Source organism: Amia ocellicauda, chromosome 13 (assembly GCF_036373705.1).
Source record: "Amia ocellicauda isolate fAmiCal2 chromosome 13, fAmiCal2.hap1, whole genome shotgun sequence".
Taxonomy (NCBI): domain Eukaryota; kingdom Metazoa; phylum Chordata; class Actinopteri; order Amiiformes; family Amiidae; genus Amia; species Amia ocellicauda.
Window position 1 is genome coordinate 35,103,788 of NC_089862.1, and position 25,118 is coordinate 35,128,905.

Here is a 25,118-nt window from a genome sequence, read left to right on the forward strand (position 1 = left end):
GTCTTAGAAGCTTGGGATAACCTCAGATGAAAACAAACCTAGGATTTAAACCTATATATACTGTGAATATATACAGACTGCATTATTCATTGTATATGTTTGGACAACTGTGTAAGCATTTTGTCTCCTGGTGATTAAATCAAAGTTAAGTGTGTTACAATCTACACTAGCTTGGAGGTTTCACTCTTGTATTATAGTCTTATGTTCTGAAATTGTGTGATTTGAGTTCAGTGATACAATTACATTTTGACTCATATAAAAATTAAATGACAGATTGTCTGTCAAGTAGTGAATTTTTTCATATATTTTGTTTTAGTCTTAACTTCACTCGGCTACAAATGTCATGCCATTTTCAAAATGCCACTTCCACGCGTCTAATGACCTCTGGCAAGGTCTCGTCTACGTACAGAGACAAATGTCCAGCCCATAGCCGCTCTGTAGATTAGAGAAAATAAAATAATAAATTACCTCCACTTGACAATAGATTGCTGAAAAATAAGAGAACAGCTTGCCTGGTGTGCTCGAGACTTGTTTACCCTTAGACTCAATTGTCTTGCCATGAACTGTTCTGCAGACTGACACATATTGTGTTTGTGCACAGATTGCAAATTAAGGGGGGGGGGAATTGATTTAAAGCACAAAATGGATTAGACAGAAATTAATTAGGTTTCCATTTCCCACTCAAGAAAGTTTTCCAAATAAATTAGTTGTTTCCTGATTGTTTTTGTTTTTTTGTGATGTAATTTCTCTAAAATAACTTGATTTGTCAAATGCTGCAGGGCAAGTTGAGGCACATATATTTGAGGTTCAGAGTTATATTATTAGTTATCAGTTAAGAGGGTCCATCTTACTGACAAATCTATCCATGGTTACTTTTATTTAGGAAAAATGTCACTGTAAATGTGTCTGCTGCGTGGAAGGGGAAATGTCATTTAGAGTTGTGTTTGTTTTCTCTCCAGCTTTCTTGATTTGGTGTAACAGTTTACAAAATGTACATCGAGCAAACAGAGAACTTTGAAAATAATAGTAATTGACATCAGAAAATGTGATTTCGAATGTGTATTTGAGGACGTCAGGTGGTAGATTTTATTGCATATTTTAACAAGTGAGCATATATATCTGTGGTGGTAAGTACACTTATACTACTTTTAATGTTATGTTATGAACATCTTTCAACTATGTACCACACTATGCATATTTCCATTAACGTCAGTCTCTTAAATGATCAGTAAAAATAAGTTTTTAATTCCCATATTGCATTTTAAAATTATGCAATCAGCTTTCTTTTTCTATGGTGTCAGAAATGAAAGTCATTGTGTTTCGAAATTAAAGCAGCTGCAAACATCAGTGATTCCTGAGTGTGTCAGGCAAACAGAACACAATGTTTCAGCAAATATACAGTGCCTATGGGAAGTATTCACGCCCCTTGGACTTTTTCACATTTTGTTGAAATCTTGATGCACTGAAATGGGATTGGTTCCCCTTTAATTTATGTTGAAAAAATGGGGACGAGAATGAAACAATTAAAAATAAACACCTGAAAAGTCTTCATTAGAGAAGTATTCACCCCCTTTGCTATGATACTTCTAAATAAGCATAGGACCTTTCAAAACAACTCTGTGATAAAGGCACAGATAAGGGGAGGGGTATACAAAGATTTCAAAGGAATTGAATATCCCTTGGAGCACAGTCAATCAACCATTAAGAAGTGGAAGTTATGTTTCAGTCATGCTTTTGCTTTAGTCTGCAAAAACCCTAAATCTGGAATGGAGATTAACCTTTTAGCAAGACAATGACCCCAAGCACACAGCCAAAGTGATACTGGAGTGGCTTAAAAACAAGAAAGTGAATGTCCTGGAGAGGCCCAGTCAGATCTGATTGAAAAGCTGTGGCAAGACTTGTAGATTGCTGTCGAGCAACAATCCAACTCGACAGAGCTTGATCAATATTGCCCAGAAGAATGGGTTAATATTGCCCAATCCAGTTGTGTAAACCTGGTAGACATTTACCTCCAAAGACTCAAAGACCCAAAGCTGGTTCTACAAAGTATTGACTCAGGGGGGTGAATACTTCTCTAACCAAGGCATTTACATTTTTTATTTTTCATTAACTGCTATTCCACAATAATAAAGCACCTCTTCAAAGTGTTACATAGGTTGTGTAAATGAACATGGAAAAAATTAATTGAAATTTTACATTGTAACACAACACAACATGAAAAATTCCTCTGAATAATTCCTATAAATCCTAAAAAAATATGTGTTTCCTATAATTCCTATAAAAAATTGTGTTTAAAAAGTTAATGAAGCTAATAATTAAGCAAGCTAATGAATTGCTTGTGCCCACGTTAGCACATCACTTTTATCAATGACCATAATACACCATAAGGAAACTGACATTTTTATTTTGTCAGAGAATAAATTACCTAAAATAGAGTATTTTGACAAACTGTCATATGTGAGCGCTATGAGTGTTAATGCCTATCAAGTCTTTCAAGCTGCTTCAGAAGAATTAAAAAGACAAGACAAGGACATTTTTGTATTTTTTTCTGGCATAATTTGTGCATAGTCTGGCACGATGTAAATGTTGTGTATTTCTCTTCATAGGAGAATGAAGATTGAGAGCACAGAGCGTTTGGGATTGACGAAATACTTTGACAGTGAAAGTTTCCGTCGGTTTTGCGATGGTTATTTGCGGTTGGAGTGGTAGGAATGAGATCTGTTCCACTTTAATGCCTGTATCAAACTTCATGTTGCTATGAATTTCTCGGGAAGTCCAATAAATACTGACTCTCTGTGCCTTCGTACGTCCAGACAAGTTGTTTTTATGGTTACGGTTTTCAGTGCTCGGTGAACAACAGGTTTACTGTTGGGTTTGTGCTCAAATGAGGACAACATTTCCTATTGTTCTTGTTCAATAACACGAGGTTAGAAAGCTTGCATTTCTCTCCTTCGGCTGGTACTTTTGGCTTTAAGGGAGAAAGTATCCTTATACAGGCATTGATATATAAATCAGCCGCTCTCTGTGTCCTTCCTGTTGAGAGTGCTGTGTGGTGTTGTCTTCTCATCCAGTGGCCATCAAAATGTGTTTGTTGTTATATGTAACTGACATCAGGAGTAGGGTTTGTTTTAATTAATATTGGTGGCTTTAGAAAAAAAAATAAGGATGTGAAGTTGCATAGATATGAAGATTAGTACAGAACATGTACAGCAGTGATTACAACTTCCATGATTCATAGGAATTGTGTCACAAAGAGGTCATGGGTTCGAATGCTCATAGCAATTCAGCTACTAATGTTAAAATCCATATATTGATGCAGACATGTGGCCAAGATTCATTAGTGTGTTCTGTATTAAACGCTAGGTCTTTCTGGATGCCTTGACTTCACCTGAGATCTGAAATCCTGTCTAAAGCAAGACTGAGCACAGAAGCGAGGATTTGCATTCAAAGGACCTGATTAACCTTTCTGATCAGTGACAGCAACAGTGATTGAACACCCCACACAGGCCCTATTGACGAGCACTGTGTGCACACCCAGTCGCATACCAGCTCAAATACACAACACAAGTGTTTGTGTTTCATGCAGTGTTGCAAAATAGTATGAAGACGATGATTATGCAAATCAAAAATGCACATCGCATAGAGCAGGCATGCATTTAACCAATCAGCACACTGTGAGGGGAGAAAAGGCAGACTAGATTTTGTATCCCATAAACAGTGGTACTTTTAAGAGCAGCCGCTTAAGGAGAGCTTAAAAAGAAATCTGATCAAGAAAGAAAATGAAAGAAATGCTGAATTTACAGTGCTGTCCCAGACCTGTCTATCACTTGCACTAGCTGGATCCTTGGGCGTACCATCTGCGTCTCTGAAAGCCTGTAATCTTTCCCAGGAAGGTGAAAATCACATCCGTTATGTACAACTAAATTATGCAGAGCTCAACAAGCCGGGTCAGAGGTGTACTGCAGCACACCGGCTTGCAGTTGCCTTCCTCCTCCTGCCCTGGTGACAGTCTGAGTCCTATAAATATGGAAATGCTCCAAGGTTTTAAAACTTTTCCTAGTGGAACTAAATGTTGTACAGGAAGGATGGAGCAACTGCAGAGAACTGTACTGTACCCCATATGGTCATGGGGGCTGTACATCTGCCACTGTTTATTTCACATCTATTTTCTGCAAAAAGGTGTATTTTCAGAGGTCAAGTCAACTTTCAATATTGGCATTTCAAGTGTAGACCTTATTATAACAATGTATTATTTAAGTTGCAGAAACACAATTTCCTTAACAGGCTACACTCACAAGAAATACAAATTCCATCAACGATTATTGCTATAATTAGTAGGCATAGAAGTAGTTGTTGTGGTGTGTATATATAGCACTTATGTATGTTGCAAGTATGTTAAAAATAAACTAAAAAGTCAGGATTGGGAACAAAATGGTCCATATGTAGAAAGTAATTTAAACTGGCTGGTGTTTCAGAGACAGATCAGACTCAGTGACTTAGTGCACACCATGTTGCCAGTAATCTACCCATGCAGCGCCTTTGAAGATAAAGTGTCCTGCTGTTTCGTGGAAGAGATGAAAGATGATTTTTACAAAACGAAAGTCGCTCATGTGCAATTGCCATCTTTAACAAGGAAGAGGAGCTAGCCTGACGTTTTCTGGTTTCAAATACAATTTTAATATCCAGAATTAAATCTCTGATTTAAAGCTGTAAGACAAATGGAAATCATTATAAGAGTTCTTGCTTATCTGCAGAAGCCAGTGCAATATCAGTAAGGTAATAATAATTAGTTGTTTACTCACTTGAAGTTGATTTCCTTACACCGTTTTCGTTTCACTGTTTTTACAGTTATTTACCTCAGTCGGAGCTCAGTCTGTGTGGTTTCCCACTGGCTTTGTTAAGTGATCTCTACTCAGTAGCATTCACTGTGTATCAGTTTCTCAGTTTATTTTCTGGGTGGATGCAGATTTGCAAGGAAACATATCCATAAAGTAAAATTCAGTTCAAAGGAGTTCAGTAGGTTCAATGCATCTCCAAAAACCAACACAAGCTATGCTCACTGGTACATATGTTGATAAGTGTTATTTCATATGTCATTCATTTTAGGAAATTGATCAAGAAAACAGGGCTTTTAGCTCCAAGTTAGTAGGGTCAAAAACATGGGCATAGACTTAGAAAAAGTCAGTTTCTTTTCCCGAGAGGAGACATGGTTTAAATCATTCCCCCCGTAGCATTATAATCGGCTATCTATCACACAGTGTATCTAGCTGAGGGGTGTTTCATCTCCAGAATACAGAATTAAAGGCTTAATATCCCATCCAAACATGGACCTTAAAGTGTATTGGCACATGCTCTTTCTTCCATATAGTGAGCTTTGGCAGGTTTCAAAGCGGGAGTAAAGTAGCTTTAGATAAACCTACAGACAATGAAGGAATTCGGCAGCGTGAAGCAAAATACATGTTTAATTACTTTTTAGTGTTAATCATTGAAAGGAGTACTAGAGAAATTATGCTTTGGCTTCTTGATTAATGTGGGCACGTACAATTAGGACAACTACTGTATTTTTCTGGTTTGTTTACTTGATCAAATATATTCAAATTATGTCAAATTATATCTGATGTGATAAGGTCAATTATAACATTATTACTGAACCTACTTCTAACGTTAGCAACAATATTTATATATATAATTCTTATTGGACTAATTGGTGATATTTTCTACCGGTATGTTGTCATTTAAGTTTGTGGAACAATATTCATATAAAGATTGAAAGAAGATGAAAATAACCTGAAGCATCCACAGAAACTAGAGTTGAATTATTAATTCATATTCAGACCACTAGCTGCTGTTTCTTGAGGCTTTTTTCATAATTTGGCAATTTCCAGTTTTTCTTGTACACATATTGTGAGCCAACAAAACATGCTTCCCGACTGAAAAGTATGATTAATTTATTATAGTGATGCCAAGATCTGATTGGATTGAACCTGACATTTTCCACTCACCAAATAGTCCTGTCTCTGTTGGCAGAATTATTAACCAAGTTACATAAAAGTACATTATCCTCACCTCACCAAAAATCAAACCAATATAAAACAAATGTAATTATTTCAAATGTAGATTCTGCTCTATCAGTGGATCTCATTTCTCTGAAGTGCTTGTTTTTTTTAAAATATAAAATCTAGTCATTATAGTAGTTATTAAATACCCCACAGTGTTACCATCTCAGACCGATCATAAAAAATGTAATTTATTCATGGCTTATTTTAATATATTATTATCATAGCTCATGAATGACACTTCTGCCTTACAGCTCTTAAAAGTTAAATGTAGGCAGATTTGTCAACATGTTTCCATTTTGCAACATTTTCACAGTAGTTTCTTCAGTTCTGAAAAACAATACAGTAAATGATACAGATATCTTTAAATGTTAAGAAAACAGGAAAAAAAGAGAGTACAAAGTTAAAAAAGAAGTCACGCACTGGAGTTTCATTCCAGTGATAAACATCGAATAAGATTAAAAGGACACGGGATGAAAGAAATCCTCAATAACTCTTATCAGCAGAGACAACACGTCCAGCCCAGCAATGCTCTGACAGGGTGTTTTATTATCAAGAGTTTAACTTCAGCAGAGACAGACTGCCGAGCGGGTTTAACATGCAGCCGGCAGAAACAGACTCCTCCTTGATACAAAAGTATAACCACGTGCAGAAGCTGGACATGGTGAAATAAATGACCATAACAATGTGGGTTTTAAAAGTTAGCAAGCATGCCGTTATCCCTGCTGTATTGACATCTGTGACTGTGCTTACCGCCTTGCCAAGTGCTGTGCTAGGAGACGGATTGTTTGTTTTACAAGCTTTTGTACATATTTAGTATCACATTCATGAAAGAGTTATAAGTTAAAATCGATTTCTCCATAACGGGAAAGGACTATAATTCAATCTGTTGGGTATCACATATGTATTTAATCTAATTTAAGGCAGATTGAGAAAAAATATGAAATAAGGACGTTTTTGTTTTTTCCCCAATTAAACAAGTGCTCAGTGTGGTGAAAAATATTTAATTATTAAGTTCAATTTGATTTAAATAATGTTCAGCACAACATCATGAGACCCAGTCCATGCTGGAGCATGGGAACAGCTGGACCGAACAGCTGGATTGTCTGACCAGTTTTACCTTGACATCTGTCAAAGCTCACCTGGAATCTTTGCCAAAATTATCTCCATGTGTTGTGGCATAGGTCAAGAGTCTTGACACTGTTGCGAGTCTCATTACTGCAGAACAGATGCAACATAGATTTGACTGAATAGCATTTCAGAAGCCGCTTGTCATTCGTGGCAGTCAAAAGAAGCACATTTTGAGAAGTGCACCTTGGAAAGTGTGTATAGGAACTGTGGCTGCTGGAGTATACAGACTTTGCTGTTGGTGCCTCGCTTCAGTTGCTAAACTCTTGAGTTGAGATCACAGTACATTTCTCACAGCATTTATTGACACAGTTTTTGCTCCACGCACTCCTAGTAAGAGCAACTACTCTTAAGAGAAAGGGATCTGGGCCTTCCCAGAGAGAGAGAGAGAGAGAGAGAGAGAGAGAGAGAGAGAGAGAGAGAGAGAGACAGAGAGAGAGATGTTTTCTATGGAAACATTAATGATGATGAGCTGCCACATCTTTACTACTATAAAAAGAAGAAGTGCTCAGAATGCCCTCATCCCATGCAAGTGGAAAAAATGAGCCAATATGGCTGGCATTAAGCTCCCTGGTCCACATACTGTCCTCTTCCTTGGCGCGACTGGTGAATACTGTTCATTTTGTTGTATGTTATTTGAGTGCAAGAAGATTGACATATAACTTTTTACTCTGCTCCACTTGTTATATATATTTATTGTGCATTAGAGTCCCAGGACAATATTTTTTAAATGTTATACCAAAGACCAGCTTGTCAGAAACAGGACTTGCTGGATGTGTTGGTAGATGAATATTTGGGCATTTATCTCTCCTATATAAGGGACCAACAAACTAGACCACTTTAGAAAAATACTGCATGAAATCACTTTATCTCGACAGAGATACAAATTCATATAATTATAGTGCAGAACAATACGGCGCATACTGAAAAAGTGAATGTATTATCGATCCAGGTTTATGTGCTTATTTTGTTGTGAGGCGATACACAGTGTCCATTGGAGGCAGAAATTACTGACCCATAATTCCTACCATCAGAAAGCTAATTGCATGTGACCTTTTGTCAAATTGAAGTGACAAAAGAGTGATAACTGGCAAAACGCAACAATATTCCTCTATACATCTTCATTTAAAAAGTAATAAACTCACTCGCGTTAGTATTTTCCAAGTAGGTTCTTCCAAATGTGTATTTCTGGAGCAATTCAGTAAGATCAATGTCATCCACAATAGCTTGGAGTGTGTGACTCACGGCCACAGAGACCTGTCTGGTTTGTGTCACACAGGGCTGCGCCGCCACTGATACCCGTCATCACAGGCTGCTCAAAGACGCGGTGCAATTGAGAAGTTGAAAACATCTCCTGGCTTCAGTTGTAAAGGCGAAACCATGTGACTATTCTTATTATTATTCTTGCTATTCTTGCTGTGGAAAGCAGGCTCTCGTGGGCAACACATTTTCTGTAGTGTGTGTTCAGTCTTCTGCAGATGTCACTGGCAAGCACTCTTGGGAGAGGAGTGATGCTGAAGAAGTGATAAAGCATTTTTACAGTTCTTAATCTGTTTAATACCTGAAATAAGGGATTAAGATTATGAGGGATTGCTGTGGTCCAGTCCAAGAAAAATATCACAAAGACATTAGTTGTTGGAACTATAATACATATTTACACACACACACAACCCCAGGACACAAAAAAACCTAGTGCTTGCTCTATCCAGAACCCTTGGCATTTAAAATGTATGTATTTAATACTCTGTGCCATAATTTAAGCACCGCTATACATAGCTAACCATGTTATCTGTCTTGAGTTTACAGTGTTATTTTATAGCCGTCCAGTGGTGCTGAAGTTTGCCAGGACTGCGATTTGAATACCAGTTATAGTTTGCTACAGCTAAGCTTGAAAGCATAAACATTTCTACAATTCAAATTATGGCAGTATAATAAATGAATTAAAGAATAAAATATGAATGTATATAATGTAATGTTGCCACAATAAATATAGTAATATATGAGTGAAAATAGGGACTGTGTTTAATTTGTGTGCACAATCAGTGAAACTCCCAACAACAGCTAGTAATTTATGTTCTCATGTGGACATAAATCTTCTAAAGACATCTGTACAGACATTTGCACTGTAAATGGGTGGTAAAGAATAATGGTCTGTTATTTATGTATTCCCATCTACTTTTTTTCTTCTCTCATTTGCTGTGGGGCTGGAGTGCAGAATCCGAAATGTCTGCATTGAGCTGAACAGATTGACAATGCACAGAAAATACATGAATGCATAAATACTTATTAAAAACTGTAAGAATAGCCCCACCTATACAACAAAGTATAATTTGTATAATGATTATAATACTAATTAATTATTAATCAAATTAAATCACATACAATAAAAGTCTAACTGTGAAGCCCAGATTTATTCTCTTGTACTGTTGTGCACTTCTGGTCTGCTGAAAAAAGAGCCCAGCTGAAAGATCAGATGTTCTCTGAAATAAACATTAAACAAATAAAAAATATGCTTTATCTTTCATTAGGCCAGAAATTCAGTTGACACTAATGATGTGCATGCCAACTGTTGTTCTGTTGTTTACACTATCACTGAAACCGGCATTGACAGAAAATATAAATCAGATCTGTTGATCTTTTAGTCGTGGCCTTGAAAGAGCTTTATAGGACTAAAGCTCTTTCAGGGCATTTGTGTTATTCTTGTGCATATCTTCACAAACCCCAAACACAGCTTTCAAATAATAGCAAATGGGCCTTTCATAATAGAAACAACATATTCCCATAAGCCCTCACTGTAATTACATGATACTTAGTATATACGAGCAGGGATTATACAGCCCTTGGGATGCCATTTAACAAAACTCAGTGTCTTTTCTGGAGCATGTTGAGGGATCAACTATTTGTCCTGGATAAAAGAGTGGCTGGTTGTGAAATAGAGAATTGTCCAATTGTATTATGACTAAACACATCAGTGCTCCAGTTAGTGATGTAGTCTTCGTACGTATGAATGTTTTTAGTTTTTCTGCGATTCCATTGACTTTGAGGTACTGTTTATACCGGTCACCTGTGTTAAACATTTGATCAGCATTGCTGTGCACTTATATTTGAATGAAACTTCCAGTTGTGCCACTGATTGTATCCATTTACATCACCAACAACAAACCCCGATAACAAAATTGGCCAATGCAGTACATACTAATAGATCACATAATGAAAACATGTTTTGTTGATACTCCTGAGGAAATGTTTCCAATACCATTAATATGCACAGAAGTACTTAAACAACAATACATTCAGTAATATGCCTTTATTAGTCTCTTCTAAGCAGGAAACTGCACGAAATGCGCATGAGGTTTAAATGGTTATGTCTCAAACATCCCTGAACAGCAAGTTAAACAGCACAGAGAGATGTTCTTCTCCTTCATGTTATTAATAGGGAAGACGTACAGTTAGGTCCATAATTATTAGGACAGTGACACAATTGTCATCATTTTGGCTTTGTATGCCACCACAATGGATTTGAAAGGAAACAAGATGTGCTTTAAGTGTAGACGTTCATCGTTAATTTGAGGGTAGTTACATCCAAATTGGGTGAACGGTGTAGGAATTACACCCATTTTTATATGTGGTCCCCCAATTTTAGGGGCTCAAAATAATTTGGACAAACTCACGAAACTTCCTGAGCTCACCAGTGCGTTCTTTCTTTTAAAGAATGTAACAAGTAGTTGATTTGGCCACACCGAATGTTTATGCTCTCTCTCTGATAGGTTTGTTTTGATTTCTAAGACAAAACGCCCCAAGAACAAGCAGGAACTAAAGACACTGCAGTGCAGGCCTGGCAGAGCATCACCAGGGAAGAAACCCAGCATCTGGTGATGTCTATGGGTTCAGACTTCAGGCAGTCAAAGGATTTGCAACCAAGTATTGAAACTCACAATTTAATTCATGATTATGTTACTCTGTCCAAATACTTTTGAGCCCCTAAAATTGTGGGGACCACATATAAAAATGGGGAGGCCTTCGTCCAGCAGTGGATCGATATAGGCTATTGATGATGATGATGATGATGATGATGATGATATATATTTATATATAATACATTATTTGGTCTAGATCTTTGTTTTCATCATTTTCACCAGCAAGTAGATAATGGATTCACTGATGCCTAACATTTGTGCCAGACTAACACTACTTTATAGTGATCGAAACCAGATTATTTTAACATTTATCGAGAACTTGAAATACAGTCATTAATTTATTCTATGGAATGAAGCCAAATGAACATGTTTTAAACTTTGTTTATAATAATGATATAATAATAATAATAATAATAATAATAATAATAATAATAATGATAATAATATATGGCTAATAAGAGCATAGGAACATAAGAAAATGTACAAACCAGAGGAGGCCATTCGTGCTGGTTTGGTGATCCAGGAATAATAGACGTTCTGTTGTGTTATGTTTTTATTTATTTTCTTATTAATTCTAAAACCTGAAAATACTCACTGGATTTACTAAGCAGTAAATGGGGAGGTGGTAATATCTTGTTTTGGGTCATATAGCAACACAACAGGATGCATTATTTATGTGATGTTATGTATCAAAGGGTAAAGTTAGAACTACTGGACCAGAAAATGGTTCAATTTATTTGCCATGCCTGGATATTTAAATCTAGAAGCTGTATCGGGATTTCATTAGCAGAAGATCAGAAGACATGAATAGCTAGCCCACACATACTTAGGATCCTGTGAAATTCATTTGGGTCAATAAATAAATAAACGCAGGGCTGAGAAAATGAGAAGATCAGATGAGCTTCAAGTTGATAGAAATGTTTGATCTGCTAATATCTCCCTGAAAACAAATTAATTCATTCAGGCAAGGGTTGTGTTCTCATGGATTCATTCTAGAATAATACAAATATGACGTTCAAAGCAAAATTAAACAAAAATATGTCACTCCATTTAAAAGTAAATTGATGTAGCGTCAGTTAGCATCTATACAAATATATATCTTCAACTGTTGATGAGCCATTGCCATTGAAATTAAAACCATATTTTAATCAACAATTTCTCTACATAAAAGTCTGTCATTGAGAGACTTTACTCCTGGTGTTTCTAACTTGAATGTTACTGCTGGCTTTGTTGCTGTACGCAGACAAAAAGAGAAGAAAAGACTTAGAAGGAGCGTTTCTAAGGGCTCAAAGGAAGACTGAGTGCCGATAAGCTTAAGAGTTTCATTCCACTTTCTCTAAATGATACTGCACATAAACCAAGACAAAGGCAAAGTGTCAGTCTGTTTTCATGATTTGTGGGCTGTCAGCCTTGATAATGGTAGCATAACAGCCTGTCGTTGAGAGGTGACAAAGAGTGAATCGTAATTTCCTCTCCCCCGAGAGAAACCAGATAAACAAGGCAACTTCAGGAGTGGTGCAGTTCTGCTTGAGCTATTGGCTGTTGTACACCCTTAATTAAGTGGATTCATTTGGTATTAAATTCTGTCCGAAGGCTGCTTTTTACTGTAATTCTCGAAGCACCGGTCCAAATAAAATAAAATCCATACATGCCGACCATTACTTTCTGTATTGCATTGTGTGTAAACTGCAAAGACATAAAGATGACAGATTACATGAGTCACCAGCAGCCCTGTCGTCTGTCGGTTGATGAAAGCTGTGATTGGTCTCGTCTGAGCCTTAGCCTAAGCAGGGGGTTCATTATGAAATGAAGACCAAATGAGACTTATGGGAGAGTATCGCTGTGTTTTTGTCATAACTCTCGCAGAAATAGTCACACCTTCCACCAACCAGCCTCTCTGGCTCTCTGGCTGAGCTGAGTATTTTTGTGTCCACGTATTGAGCCGAGAGTTTCTCTGCAGTCTTGTATTTCTGAAAGACTGTAGTATTAATTTCTCCAGACATCAGCTCTCCCAGCAGGAGGCTGCCCTCAGAGCCCCAAGTTCAACTCTTGTCATTTTGCCCCGCAGCTCCATAGGCCAGCAAAATATGCTGCCCACCAATGTGCCACCAGTGCAGATGTTTTTAATTGAATCAAAGAGATGTAAATCTGCAAATGACCCTGTTATGGAACCATGATATCGCTGACATATAGTCATCAGCTGTTCACAAAGGTCTGACAAGTGTTTTCCTGCATATACAAAAGCATACACAAGTTCCTCATGTTTACAGAACACACACAGTAGCAGTAAACCAGATTAGGATGGATCTACAGTATCAAATCTGGGATTCAAGTAAAATCAACCCGTAACTTGCAGCACTTGCAGTAAAAACTTCCCTGTCAGGCCCAGTTCTAGACTGCTATGAATGAGGCGGCTTTGGGAAATGTATGGGGGCAGTGGCAGTTCTAGACCATTTCACTTGTGGGGGCCACGGTGCTAGCAGGGTGGTGGGAGCTGACGATGAGGGTGAATTCAAAACCAGTGACACTGACAACTGCTCAGACAGACAGACTAGCCCAGGCGCTGTGTCTCAGAGTTTTCTATCGTCAAACCAGCCAATCAGAAAATAAATCATTTTGAAAATGTAATTTGGTCAATAATGTTTTCTTGGTTTTTATTTGAGGGGGCAAGACCCCTTTCCAGCCCGTCCTAGAACCGGCCCCGTTCCCTTAATTCTCTTGCTCTCTGTTCTACACAAGAGGGAATTGAAGGAGCTGTTATTGATAATGGTCCATTATGTAGACAATAATCTTTTTGCCATGGCTAAACAAATTATATTCTCCTTTTGTGTGTGTGTGTTTTTTTTCTCCCGCTTCAGATTGTTAAAATGATGATCATTGTGGTTGTGACGTTTGCAATCTGCTGGCTTCCCTACCACATTTACTTCATCGTGACCGGAGTCAACCAACAACTGGTCCGTTGGAAATACATCCAACAGGTGTATCTCTCGGTCCTGTGGCTGGCTATGAGCTCCACCATGTACAACCCCATGATTTACTGCTGCCTTAATAGCAGGTAGGTCCAGTGCACTTCTGAACAGGGGCAATCAATGCATCAAAGTGACATCTAATTGCTAAGAGGGAAAAGTTGGCTGCACAGCATGTCTTTGGCTCCACAGAAACAAGCAGTCAGTTTTTCAGGCAGACTGGAAACAGAAAGAAACTTCCAGAAAAGCAGAATAAGGTTTCTGCTTGGGCACAGATCGTGGAAAAAAAGACAAGACAATGGTTTTATGACAACAGATAGAATGGAGCTAAATGTAAGTAAATATAACAAGTTCCCACACCTAAGGATGTGGTCTAACAAGCAGGCATCATCTGTACTTTACTCAATCTGGTTTATACTTTCAGCTAGGGAAGCATTTGAGAATCTGAAGACCGTTTTTTCTGGTCAGTCATTGTCTTGTTCATGTTCTTGGTTATTGGATGGGGTGGGGTGGGACTACAATCCATATAGACCAGCCTGACCAAAGACTGTGTGCGCCCCATTCCTCTGTGGTCTGTTTTTCCTCCTTGTGCGACATCAAAGCAGGAGAGCGGTGTCCATACCCATCCCTTGCGGTGTTCGTATTCTTTGAGCTGTTGCCAGGCACTTTGGTTACAGAGACCAAATAAAGAGCGGGAGCACATTCCGATGCATGTTCTTGTTTTATCCATGACAGATAAAAAACAGTGCGAGCGGCCCATGCCAGCACAATATTCTCTGACGGAGAAGAACAATCGGGTGTGCAGGTCATGGTCTGGCCATGACTCGTGTATCCTTTTCCTTGTGATATGGACGTGTGGAACTGGGCTTGTCTTCCAGTCTTCATCCAGCAAAGAGAGAGAGGACTTTTCCAATCTGTAAAAACATAAATAATAAGACGTTTTTCTGTCTAATTTATATGTAAAGCGTCCAGGCTTCGGGGGTTATGCAAAAGAACAGATGATATTTCCACGTTGCCTCATAATACATTTATACTTACCGTATATTATTGTAGTTATTACTGCAATATTCATGCGCTGTGGTTGAAGCTTTGATCAGCCAATCCTTTACATGGGCTACTGTGCACAACCTTGAGGCATAATGAATATCTAAAGTGTTCCAGGTTTGCATGCTAGTCACATAAGCAGCTAAAGGTAGGTAGTAGTTGGTTCACTGGCTGCACACTCGGTGTGACTAGGTAAAGTTATTTACAAAAGCCCCATAATGTGGTGTTTCTTTAAGGGAAAAGGAACTTGTTTTCAAGCTCAACTTCAGCTGTGATTATGAAGAGTAAAATATGCATAACTGACCACAGTATGAGTGAAACTGCAGTTATTAGAAGCACTAGTTTTTATACTGTATCTAGATTTCATAACTAGATAGATAGATATCGGTTTCACACAATATTGTTTTCAGAACAGTACCTCGATAGTGTGGTGGTGGATGTGGGAATACTGATTGGTGATCTTCCCATGTTTGCCGTAGGTTCAGGGCCGGATTCAAGCGGGCATTTCGTTGGTGCCCCTTCATCGAAGTCTCCAGCTTCGACGAGCTGCAGCTCAGGACCACGCGCTTCAATCCGACCCGCCAGAGCAGCATGTACACCGTGTCCAGGATCGAATCCAGCACGACTGTGGTCTTTGAGCCCAATGAGGGGGACAACCGGGACTCGGTGAGGAAGAAGAGATCTCCGTCCCGACACACAATCAACGGCTGCTCTAGCAACAGCACCAAAACCTCCCGGAGCTCCAGTTTCTACAGCACCACAAACACCTCGGTGGAGGACAACTCCTGAGCTGAGAGACACACCGGGGTGTGGACAAGCCAGTGACCAGTACAGCATGTCATGTGACCTCTAGTGGACGTTAATATACATGTTTGATTGAAGACAGGAATGGTTAGAAGTCTGATGAAGGTGGAATTATTGTTTAACAGCAGTTAATTTAGGGGGAAATCGTTCTCTTATTTTGAAAATGTTATTTCAACCTAACATTAAGGAGAAATAATAATATATGAATGAGGGGCATATCCACTAATATTTTTTATATATATATGAGAATTTGAATGAAAAATTATTCTAATTATCATTATTTATCAGTTATTTGTTTCCAGGGAAATGGAGGGCTTAATCAACAAAACCTGTGTAAGTGATTAAAAAGCTGTGAAGTTGTATGTGGAGAGATGTAATGCTCCATGTGGCAGCTAAAACTAGAAATTTAATTCAGTCTTATCTGGCGCACGTAATTAGCTTCTGTAATTTTCTGCTCCTTGTGTTACTGCTTGAACCGTGTCCTCTCCTCGACTCCCAGGATCCTCTCCAGCCCTCTTTTAATACTCTGGGTATCTTGATTTATCATTAATTAAGAGATGGAAAAAAACAAGAACTAAAAAACAAAATTAGGACATGAAATGAAAATTATAATACGTTTAATTTGGGCAGCATCATCTTAGATCTTATAACCATTGAAAATGAGCAGACATTCAAACATGCCATTATCACCTGCGTAAAAGTGACCAGTTTTTGTTTTTTATACAGAAAGCATGTCAGAATCGTTTTTACTTCCCTACTACGTCCCTTTAGGAGTATTTTTCAAAGATTTTTCTGTTGTTGTTGTGCAATATATTACGAATTATTTTGTCAGTGACAACAGTACGAATTGAATGTTTAAAATGTCTCAACTGCAGCTACAAGCTTTAGGTGTCATGTAATCAAGGCTAAAATATTAGAGATATGCTTCAAAGACATATATAACAGGGTTTCTACAATCAGTATTACAGCATAGCAATGTAAGTAAGTGAAGCTTTTTATATTAAGTGTGTATTTGAATTAACTACGTGTTGCATCAAAGCTTGTGAGTCCCAGGACCCTCCTTGCTTTTTCTTGTGCTTTCAGTTCTTCTCCACAGTGCTGACGATGTTACCATGCAATTCTGGCTCTATAGAAGTGCCACGACTGTATTGATCTGTTTAGCTTCTCATTTTGATTCTGCAATTGCAACAATCTTGTTTATACAGAAGCCAGGACATTCCCAACCTTATAAATCATTTAACCCCACTTTAACTTTCCACATGGTCATGGTTTTGTGTTTACAATAGATTCATGTGGTCTGGAAAGCTGCATCCATTTTCTAGTCTGTTTATAACACTGCAATCACTGGTCTTCCACTCAATACAGGTGTCAAATCATCGATTAATTAAACAGAAAACTGTTCTCTCCTTGGCATTGAAAGCATCTTGGGCATATTTCGTTTGCCATGTGTGACTTTTGCTTATTGTTCTTTCAAACCAATGTTAAAATATAAATGACTTATATTGGTGTTCATTGTAATTTTTTTTTGCTTATTATTTTGTGTTATTGAGCACAATCATTCTTCCCTTGGAGGGGAGATTATTAATGTTGTATCAGAACTCTCTCTGAGCTACAGGGGACGGGACTATGTCTGAAAGGAGGAGCGCAGGGACTGGCTTTTGCTCCTGGACAAAAGCTCTGAATTCAGTTATAACTACTGTGTATATAAAGTGCGTGTGTGTGTGTGTGTGATTCGATTTTGGGAGTCCTATCAGCTACCGGTGCAGATTGATATCAATTATAAATCAACCACATGGTGTTACACAGTTGGCCAGCAGGTAAAGCCCCCACCTCAAGATGTGAGGCCTGTGACTGATCACTGTACATGCGTCTCGCTGTGACAGCTGCTCCCTGCAGGTCGTGAATGCAAAACAACACCACAACTCCCAGCGCTGTTTCTAACCCGTCCAGTAGACAGTGGGATTGGGATTGTTGTGTTTCCTGTGCAGCATATTTCCAGCTTGCTTATCTTTGGGTGAACTGGAGAACAGGCACCGGCCAGTTAAAGTCACATACGTAGTATACAAAGCGTGAGTTATGATACAAGGAGCGTGTCATGTTTCTGTGTTACAATCTATGTAATAAAAACAAAGGCCATATAGAGTCTGCCCTGTCGCGCAAATCCAGAGCTATGCGTGAGTTATAATCCTTTGCACTACAGTTACACAATATTCTGAGTGAAATAAATGGAATATGTTATTAAATATGGGACAGTTACAAACAGAGCTCTACATCAGAATATTAATAATAGGAAATTATTTATATTCCTTGGAAAGGAGGCAGTACTAAAACATGAGTGAAAGCGTTCTTAACTTTATACCAATTTCTTATTTATAGCTGTTGGATGTGGGCCAGGTATTTCAATAATATGTTCACCATACATTCGCCTTCTTTCAAAGCACAGTGAGACTGAGCCACTATAATATAGTGTTTATCAAGATGCACATCTATTGGAATGTGTTTTCTTTTATTACTAAGGATACTATATGTAAAAGCAAACACAAAGTGATATTAAAATAACTATTTGCTGAGGAGCTAAAATTCCTCTCTTTGTTTAAGAAACAGAAAACCTTCAAGGTGTAAAGGTACATGAGTTATGTCTGTAGTTTACATTTCGCTTAGTTGTATGTAATTATCAAAAGTGTCACATGGAGCATATTTTCTCTAGAGCAAACACCTTAATTTCGTTGTTCTTGTTTTTCTTGTTCTCTTCAAACAAAACCTCTGCAGATCATAAATTGTACCAAAAGATCAGATTTAAACAAAAAGTACATCAATATGTACAAAATATTTGTTTAGTTCCATTATAACATAACCTCAATCTGCACATCATTTCTATTGCCTTTGGATGCATTTCAGAATTACTGAAAAGAATGTACTTTCATGTATACTCATTGGTGAATAATTATCTTGTACATACATTGATATTTATGGTGCTTTAGTCACTCATTATTATTGTTTGTTGTTATTTTTATTATTATTAAAAGATCAGAGATAGAAAGGAATCCTTAAAACTTCATTCAATTATATACACAGTTGTCAACTGTTTTCCTAATGAAAGTATAAACTGCACAGGTTTAATTACAGGGTTTCTGTGCTATGTCTTTTCCATTATTATTATTATTATTATTATTATTATTATTATTATTATTATTATTATTATTATCACATCTGTCTTCGATCCATGTTATGACTAAACACAGAGGAGGGGTTGTATTAAAAATACCTATTGCCTGTGGGAGTGTTAAGGTGGGGGTTAGACTGGGATCAGGGCCACAACTGGGACCCTGAAAATACATTTTGAGCTGCTTCTCTGTAAATGATTAAAAAGCCACGCTGCAGAATTTGGAAATGTACGCAAGAGCACAGAATGTAACAGCTGTTATGCTAGTCGTGATATGTTTCAATTCAGGCTAAGACAGTTCAGGTGATTAACAAAACCCACTCCAGTAAATCTTCTACCTAGGGATCTCCTAGGGGTGACCCATAAACTCAAGGGATAAAATGTCTGCTGTCCATCACTAGTCTGTGCGAATGTCTGTCTGTCCCTGGAAAACGCTGAGTTGCTTCTTTTTCTTTTAACTTTTATCTGAAGTTCTGTGGGGCCATGCAACAACATTTCAGTTGGTTTCCTGATTAAATATGGAATTAATTGTAGATTTCACTCTTGGTAAGCTACATTTAATTTGACATGCCATACAAATACTATTTATTCTTCATTACACTAGTGTTTTTCCATTATCAAGAAGGTCTAGATGGTATTACATGGATGTTCACAGATTTCTCCTGTATAAGCAAATGCTCTGTATACAAACCACTAAAACTAGCCTTATATGTCGCTCTTTTGATATTGCTGTCATTGTTTTTTCATTACATATGAAATGCTGCTGTGTATCGTCAATATGTTCCTATAAACACCAGAACATCATGGAAGTCCATTGGAAAGGTGAATGTAAGCAAAGCGTGGGGGATTACTCGATGTCTAGTATTGGTACTTAATATTGCAGTGTGGTGAATATTGTTTTTGTGTGGCCTGTTACTTCGTTATTTTGAATGTTGTTTTATACAATCATAAGAAAGCAACTGTGATTTGATTAAACGTGTATTAAAAAAAGTACAAATTAACGGCCAGATTGTTCGTATGTATTCTGTAGAAAATCCATATTTTATTTTTTGGCTGGGATTAAATCAAAACTTTGACCCATCTGCTCATAAAAAATACAAGCCTGTAGTCAGTGGCTGCTTCATTTTATTTTTAAAGCTAAAGCTACTTTCTTCCACTCATAAATGTAACTGCTATGATGTAAAGGTTCATAGTTGTCCTAAAATGTGTCTTTGAAACTGACGTCAGTAAATCATTTTTTGTTCATAGTGTTGTTTCAAAGTGTTGTGTCAAAGGAGATGATCTTATATTCATAATATATTTGACACTGGAAAGCAAGATATGTATAATATAATAGCATACTACATTTATTTTTGTAAAACTGTAAAGCATCTCTAGTAACGTTGCCACAGTTTCTTGTTACAGTTTGTGTTGTTAGGTGCACAGTGTGCTTTTCGCAGACCCTGTCACCTTGTCAGCTTCTTCAAAGATGTTCAGTAAACAATTCAGAAACACTTGTTTCTTTATGGATTTATTTGAACTGTCTTTAATTGAACAATAACTTTATATCACATTTCAGTGCAACAAAGTCATATGTCAATTGGTTTTCCGGCACAAAAATATTGAATGAATTAGTGTGTTTAACGCCTCCTCCAAAGGAAGGTACCAACAGAAATACAGCATCCCATGGCATTGAATGTTAATGAATGCTTCCATCTCACATCCCCTCTGAAAAGTCCATAAATAGTTAAACACTTATGTTCATGAGACGTCCACAGATCTGTCAAAGCTCTGAGAAATCTCCATCCATACAATTCACAAGAGTTTCCCGCTTGTATGCATGTGAATACACCTGTGTTGATATTGTCCAGTTGGTGGCCTTCCAGGATTCACATTGCACTGTGTAATATTATCACACCGGAGCTGTCAGAGGTATGCCTTGTTAGTCGTATTCTATTCTGAGCTGTTTGAGTTACTCTTCTGCAAACAAAAATTGATGTATTTACCAAAGCTGTTCATGTTTTAAGTGTGAGTTATGACTTACACATACACACCGTTGATACATTTACAATAACATGCACATGTGTTTATTTTACTTTGTAAGATTTTAAGTTTCTCACGGTCAGCTAAAGAAGAACATGCATTTTACCGATTAGACTGAGGACAGTTTTGCAAGACATTGAAAAAGAGGTTCACAAAATTGTGCATGGGGCATTTAAATGTAGTTTTATGTCATATAAATACACAATATAGCCAAACTAATACTCTGATTATGTGTGAAACACCTTCAAACAGGGACAAATAAGTTCTTGTTCTTTGAAGAGGATGTGAGAAGAAATCATGATAATGTGTTGACAATAACCAGTACTGAAGGCATTTATTGTATTTATAGGAGCGATTCAAATTTCCACCCCACTATGTTCTTGGGAGTTTAAGCTTATTGAAGTTGTGTGTGAGCAGCTCCCAGTGATATAATGATCCAGGTTTATTGGTGCTCTGCTGTAACCTAACTTGATAACGGCCTGACTTGACAACAAATTGTTCTGCAGTAGTAGTTCATTAATTAGTCTAACTGCTTTATTCTGATTAGTAAATACCCAGAGGGAAAATACGCAAAGGCAAATGAAGGCGATGGGAATTGACTTGCAAGATTGTGAGAACTATTATTGTAGTATGTCTGCAGGTCCTTTTCACTGAGGCACAACAGTAAATCTCGTTGTGCCACAATGATATAATTATGCCACATCGAAGAGAACACCCCATTTCATTTGTATTATCCTTCCACGGTCTCCAGCTCTGCAGTAAGTTGAATACCTAATCTATATTCCATCACTACATTCAAAATATTTACTGTGTTGTCTGTCCAAAATGTGAACAGGGGAAAGGTAATCCCACAGGAACTGGTAGATCTATTACAGGCTGTTGTTATTTCCCTTCTATTAAACTAAATGCCACTGGATCAACAAGAATACAATAATTCTGAGTGAAGTATTCTGCGATGCAGGTTTGTCCTTGAATGACAAATAAATGGTACTTTCATTACTCTGTATATTATCATGTTTGAGCAGTTGACATGATATGTTTTTCAAATCATCTACCTCCAAATCCATCCAATAAATACACAGCAAAGACATTCAGAGATATAGAATGTAGATCATAGATGTAGAAATTAAGCTTTTTCACCAGACCATGCACAGAAAAACCCTGAAGCAGATTTTTGTTCTTAACTGTCCTCTTCCTGTTTGAGACCCACGCATGGAAAAATTGAGCAAGTCAAGCAGCCTGGTGCCTTCAGTGAAGTACCAGCAATAAGATTAGTGCTCAAAATAATTATTCACTTGATAGATTGCCCATTAAATCTGAGAAAGAGGATACTACCCAAAAGGAGGTGGGATATCACAATGCAGTGGGATGACACACTGTCTAACAACAGTGCTGCCTATAGGCTGCTGTGCGCTGTCACTCAGGCAGTGTCGCAGTGTCTGCTGGGTATCATTCCAGCCCAGCTTTTGGCTCTTTAATTGGTCTAATTAACCAATGAATTGGATTGATTTATTATGTTTAACATCTCTCCAGACTCTAATATGTTCTGTGGGTTCAATGTTTTGAGCCATCAACAAATTGTAAGGTATCAGCTAAAAAAAAAAAAATACCAGTATACAAATTTCTGCTGTCGTACTCCTCACCTTTTTCAGCTGTCTTCCTGGGCAGTCCATGTAGAAAGGCATTTTGCTGTACCTTTTTCTTCTCATTGTACTGAGTGTATCAAATCCATCAGTGTCGTGCGATAGATGAAAACATCTGCGCAGATGTTCATGTTGTGAGCAGTGCTCTATTTGTCAGGTGTCACATTCATGTAGTTCACCCAAGTCAGTCTGTTGATTTGGGTATCTGTTGAAATCTCCATTTCGAAGCAAAACTTTATACCCCTGTCTTATCTCAGTTCAATGAACTGAAATAATTAATTTTTCATGTTATCTTAAAGATAGGTTTAGTTTTGACCAGTTCAGTGATATAAGTCAGATTGTAAGCACTCAAGTCACAGGAGCCACGGAGGGGACTGGAGGACTCAGATGCGGGCAAAAGGCAGGTCGAAAACAGGCTTGGGACAGATACCGGTTAACTGGGCAATGTAAGCAAAACAGGAGGGCGTGGTCGAAGTATCAGGCGTAAGGTCGGTCGATTGGGAAGACAGAATAACAAGGGAATCCAGAAAGCGTGGTCTCAAAAAACAGGCAAGGGTCAGTAAACACTAAAGGTTAACACTAAACAGTAAACTGGCTCGGAAATGTTGCAAACAGCAGACAAGACTTCGCGATAATGGTGTGGCTGGAAGAGGTTTAAATAGACAGAGCAATGGTTCAATAATGGGGACAAAGGCAAGGGAAACTAAAAGGAAAACTGGAATGGGGCGGCATCTAGTGGTGGACGTGGGGATGACACTTGTGGGTATGACAGTACCCCTCCCGCTACGGGGCGACTCTGGGCGGCCCAGACCTCCGACAAAGGGGACGACCTCGAGGTCTGGATGCAGGGTCTTCAGGGTGCACGCGGTGGAAGGTGGCTATCAGGGATGGATCCAGAATGTCTGCAGCAGGAACTCAGAAGTGTTCTTCTGGACCGTACCCCTCCCAATCCACAAGGTACTGGAGACGGCCTCCACAATGACGAGAATGGAGCATGGAGCGCACCGCATAGGCTGGACGATCATCCAAATCTGAGGGAGGAGGAGTGGCCAGCTGAGAGGTATCTGTAGAACTAATGGACTGCCCAGGGTCAGTTACAGCAGGTTTTAATAAAAAAACATGAAAGGTGGGGGAGATCCGATAATGAGAGGGGAGTATTAAGCGATTTATTTTTAGTTTTTAGTTTAAGCATTATGTCCCGTGTGGACAGCCATTCCTCTTGTCCAGGTAGGTATTGGGGAACTGGATGGCGGTGCTGGTCCAACTGCATCTCTTGCTGGTGTATGGCTCATTGAAGGTGGGTGTGGGCTGTCTGCCAGACTGCTGCACTGCGACGAAACCAGTCATCTACAGTGGGAATCTCTGTCAGTTCCTCGGCCCAAGGAAAAAGTGGAGTCTGGTAACCTAGGACGCATTGAAATGGTGTGATTCCTGTAGAAGAGCTTGTTAGTGAATTTTGAGCATATTCTACCCAAGGAAGAAACCTGCTCCAATCCTTCTGATTCTGTCTGCAATAAGTTTGCAAGAAATGTGCTATTTCTTGATTTAGTTGCTCCATTTGACCATTAGATTGCGGGTGATAGTCTGATGAAAGACTGATTGAGACTTACAGAATGCGGACCAGACTCGGGAGGAATTGGGGGCCTCTGTCAGAGATCATATGATCCGGTAAACCTAAGACCCGAAACACATGGTAGAACAGGAATTCTGCTGTGTGGAGAGCTGTGGGGAGAGCTTTAAGGGGGATTAGTTTGCATGATTTCGAAAAACAGTCAATACCGACGAGAATAGTGGTGAAACCCTAAGAATTGGGGAGATCTGTGATGAAATCAATTGCAATGTGGGACCAAGGTCGATGGGGAATGGGAAGTGGTTCCAGGAGACCAACAGGGAGTTGATGAGGTGATTTGGATTGTGCACATGAAGGCAGAGACAAAATGAGTGACATCCTGAAGCAAAGTAGGCCACCAGAATCTTTTCCGGACAAGAGAGCGTTGTATCCCAGGATGTCCCATGGCAGGGGTAGCATGGCGCCATTGTAAAACCGGCACTGGAACGAAAATACGAGGATGAGTGGGAGGAGATGGGTCGGTAGCAAGAGTCCACTGAATTTCACGGAAGTATGGGGTCAGAACTGGACTGGCAAGAATGACAGTTGAATTGTCGAGATAAGGCATCTGCTTTGGAGTTCTTTGATCCGGGACGGTAAGTGAATGTGAAATTAAACCTGGTGAAGAACAGTGCCCAGCGCGCCTGGCACATTGCAGAGGAGATGTATTCCAAATTCCAATGATCCGTGAGGACCAGAAATGAATGTGTAGTGCTCTTGAGCCAGTGTCGCCATTCTTCGAATGCCAGATTAGTAGCTAAAAGCT

General features: G+C 38.5%; 1 protein-coding gene across 1 annotated transcript in view; it reads left to right on the forward strand.

Annotated features, from left to right (window-relative positions):
* Positions 1–20,546, forward strand: part of LOC136766875 (neuromedin-K receptor-like) — a 37,998-nt gene extending 17,452 nt beyond the window's left edge. Inside the window, exons 4-5 of the mRNA XM_066720732.1 lie at positions 13,960–14,156; positions 15,591–20,546. Coding sequence (XP_066576829.1) covers positions 13,960–14,156; positions 15,591–15,900 — 507 coding nt within the window. The 3' untranslated portion in view covers positions 15,901–20,546. The remainder of the gene's footprint in view (positions 1–13,959; positions 14,157–15,590) is intronic.
* The last annotated feature ends 4,572 nt before the right edge of the window (positions 20,547–25,118 follow it).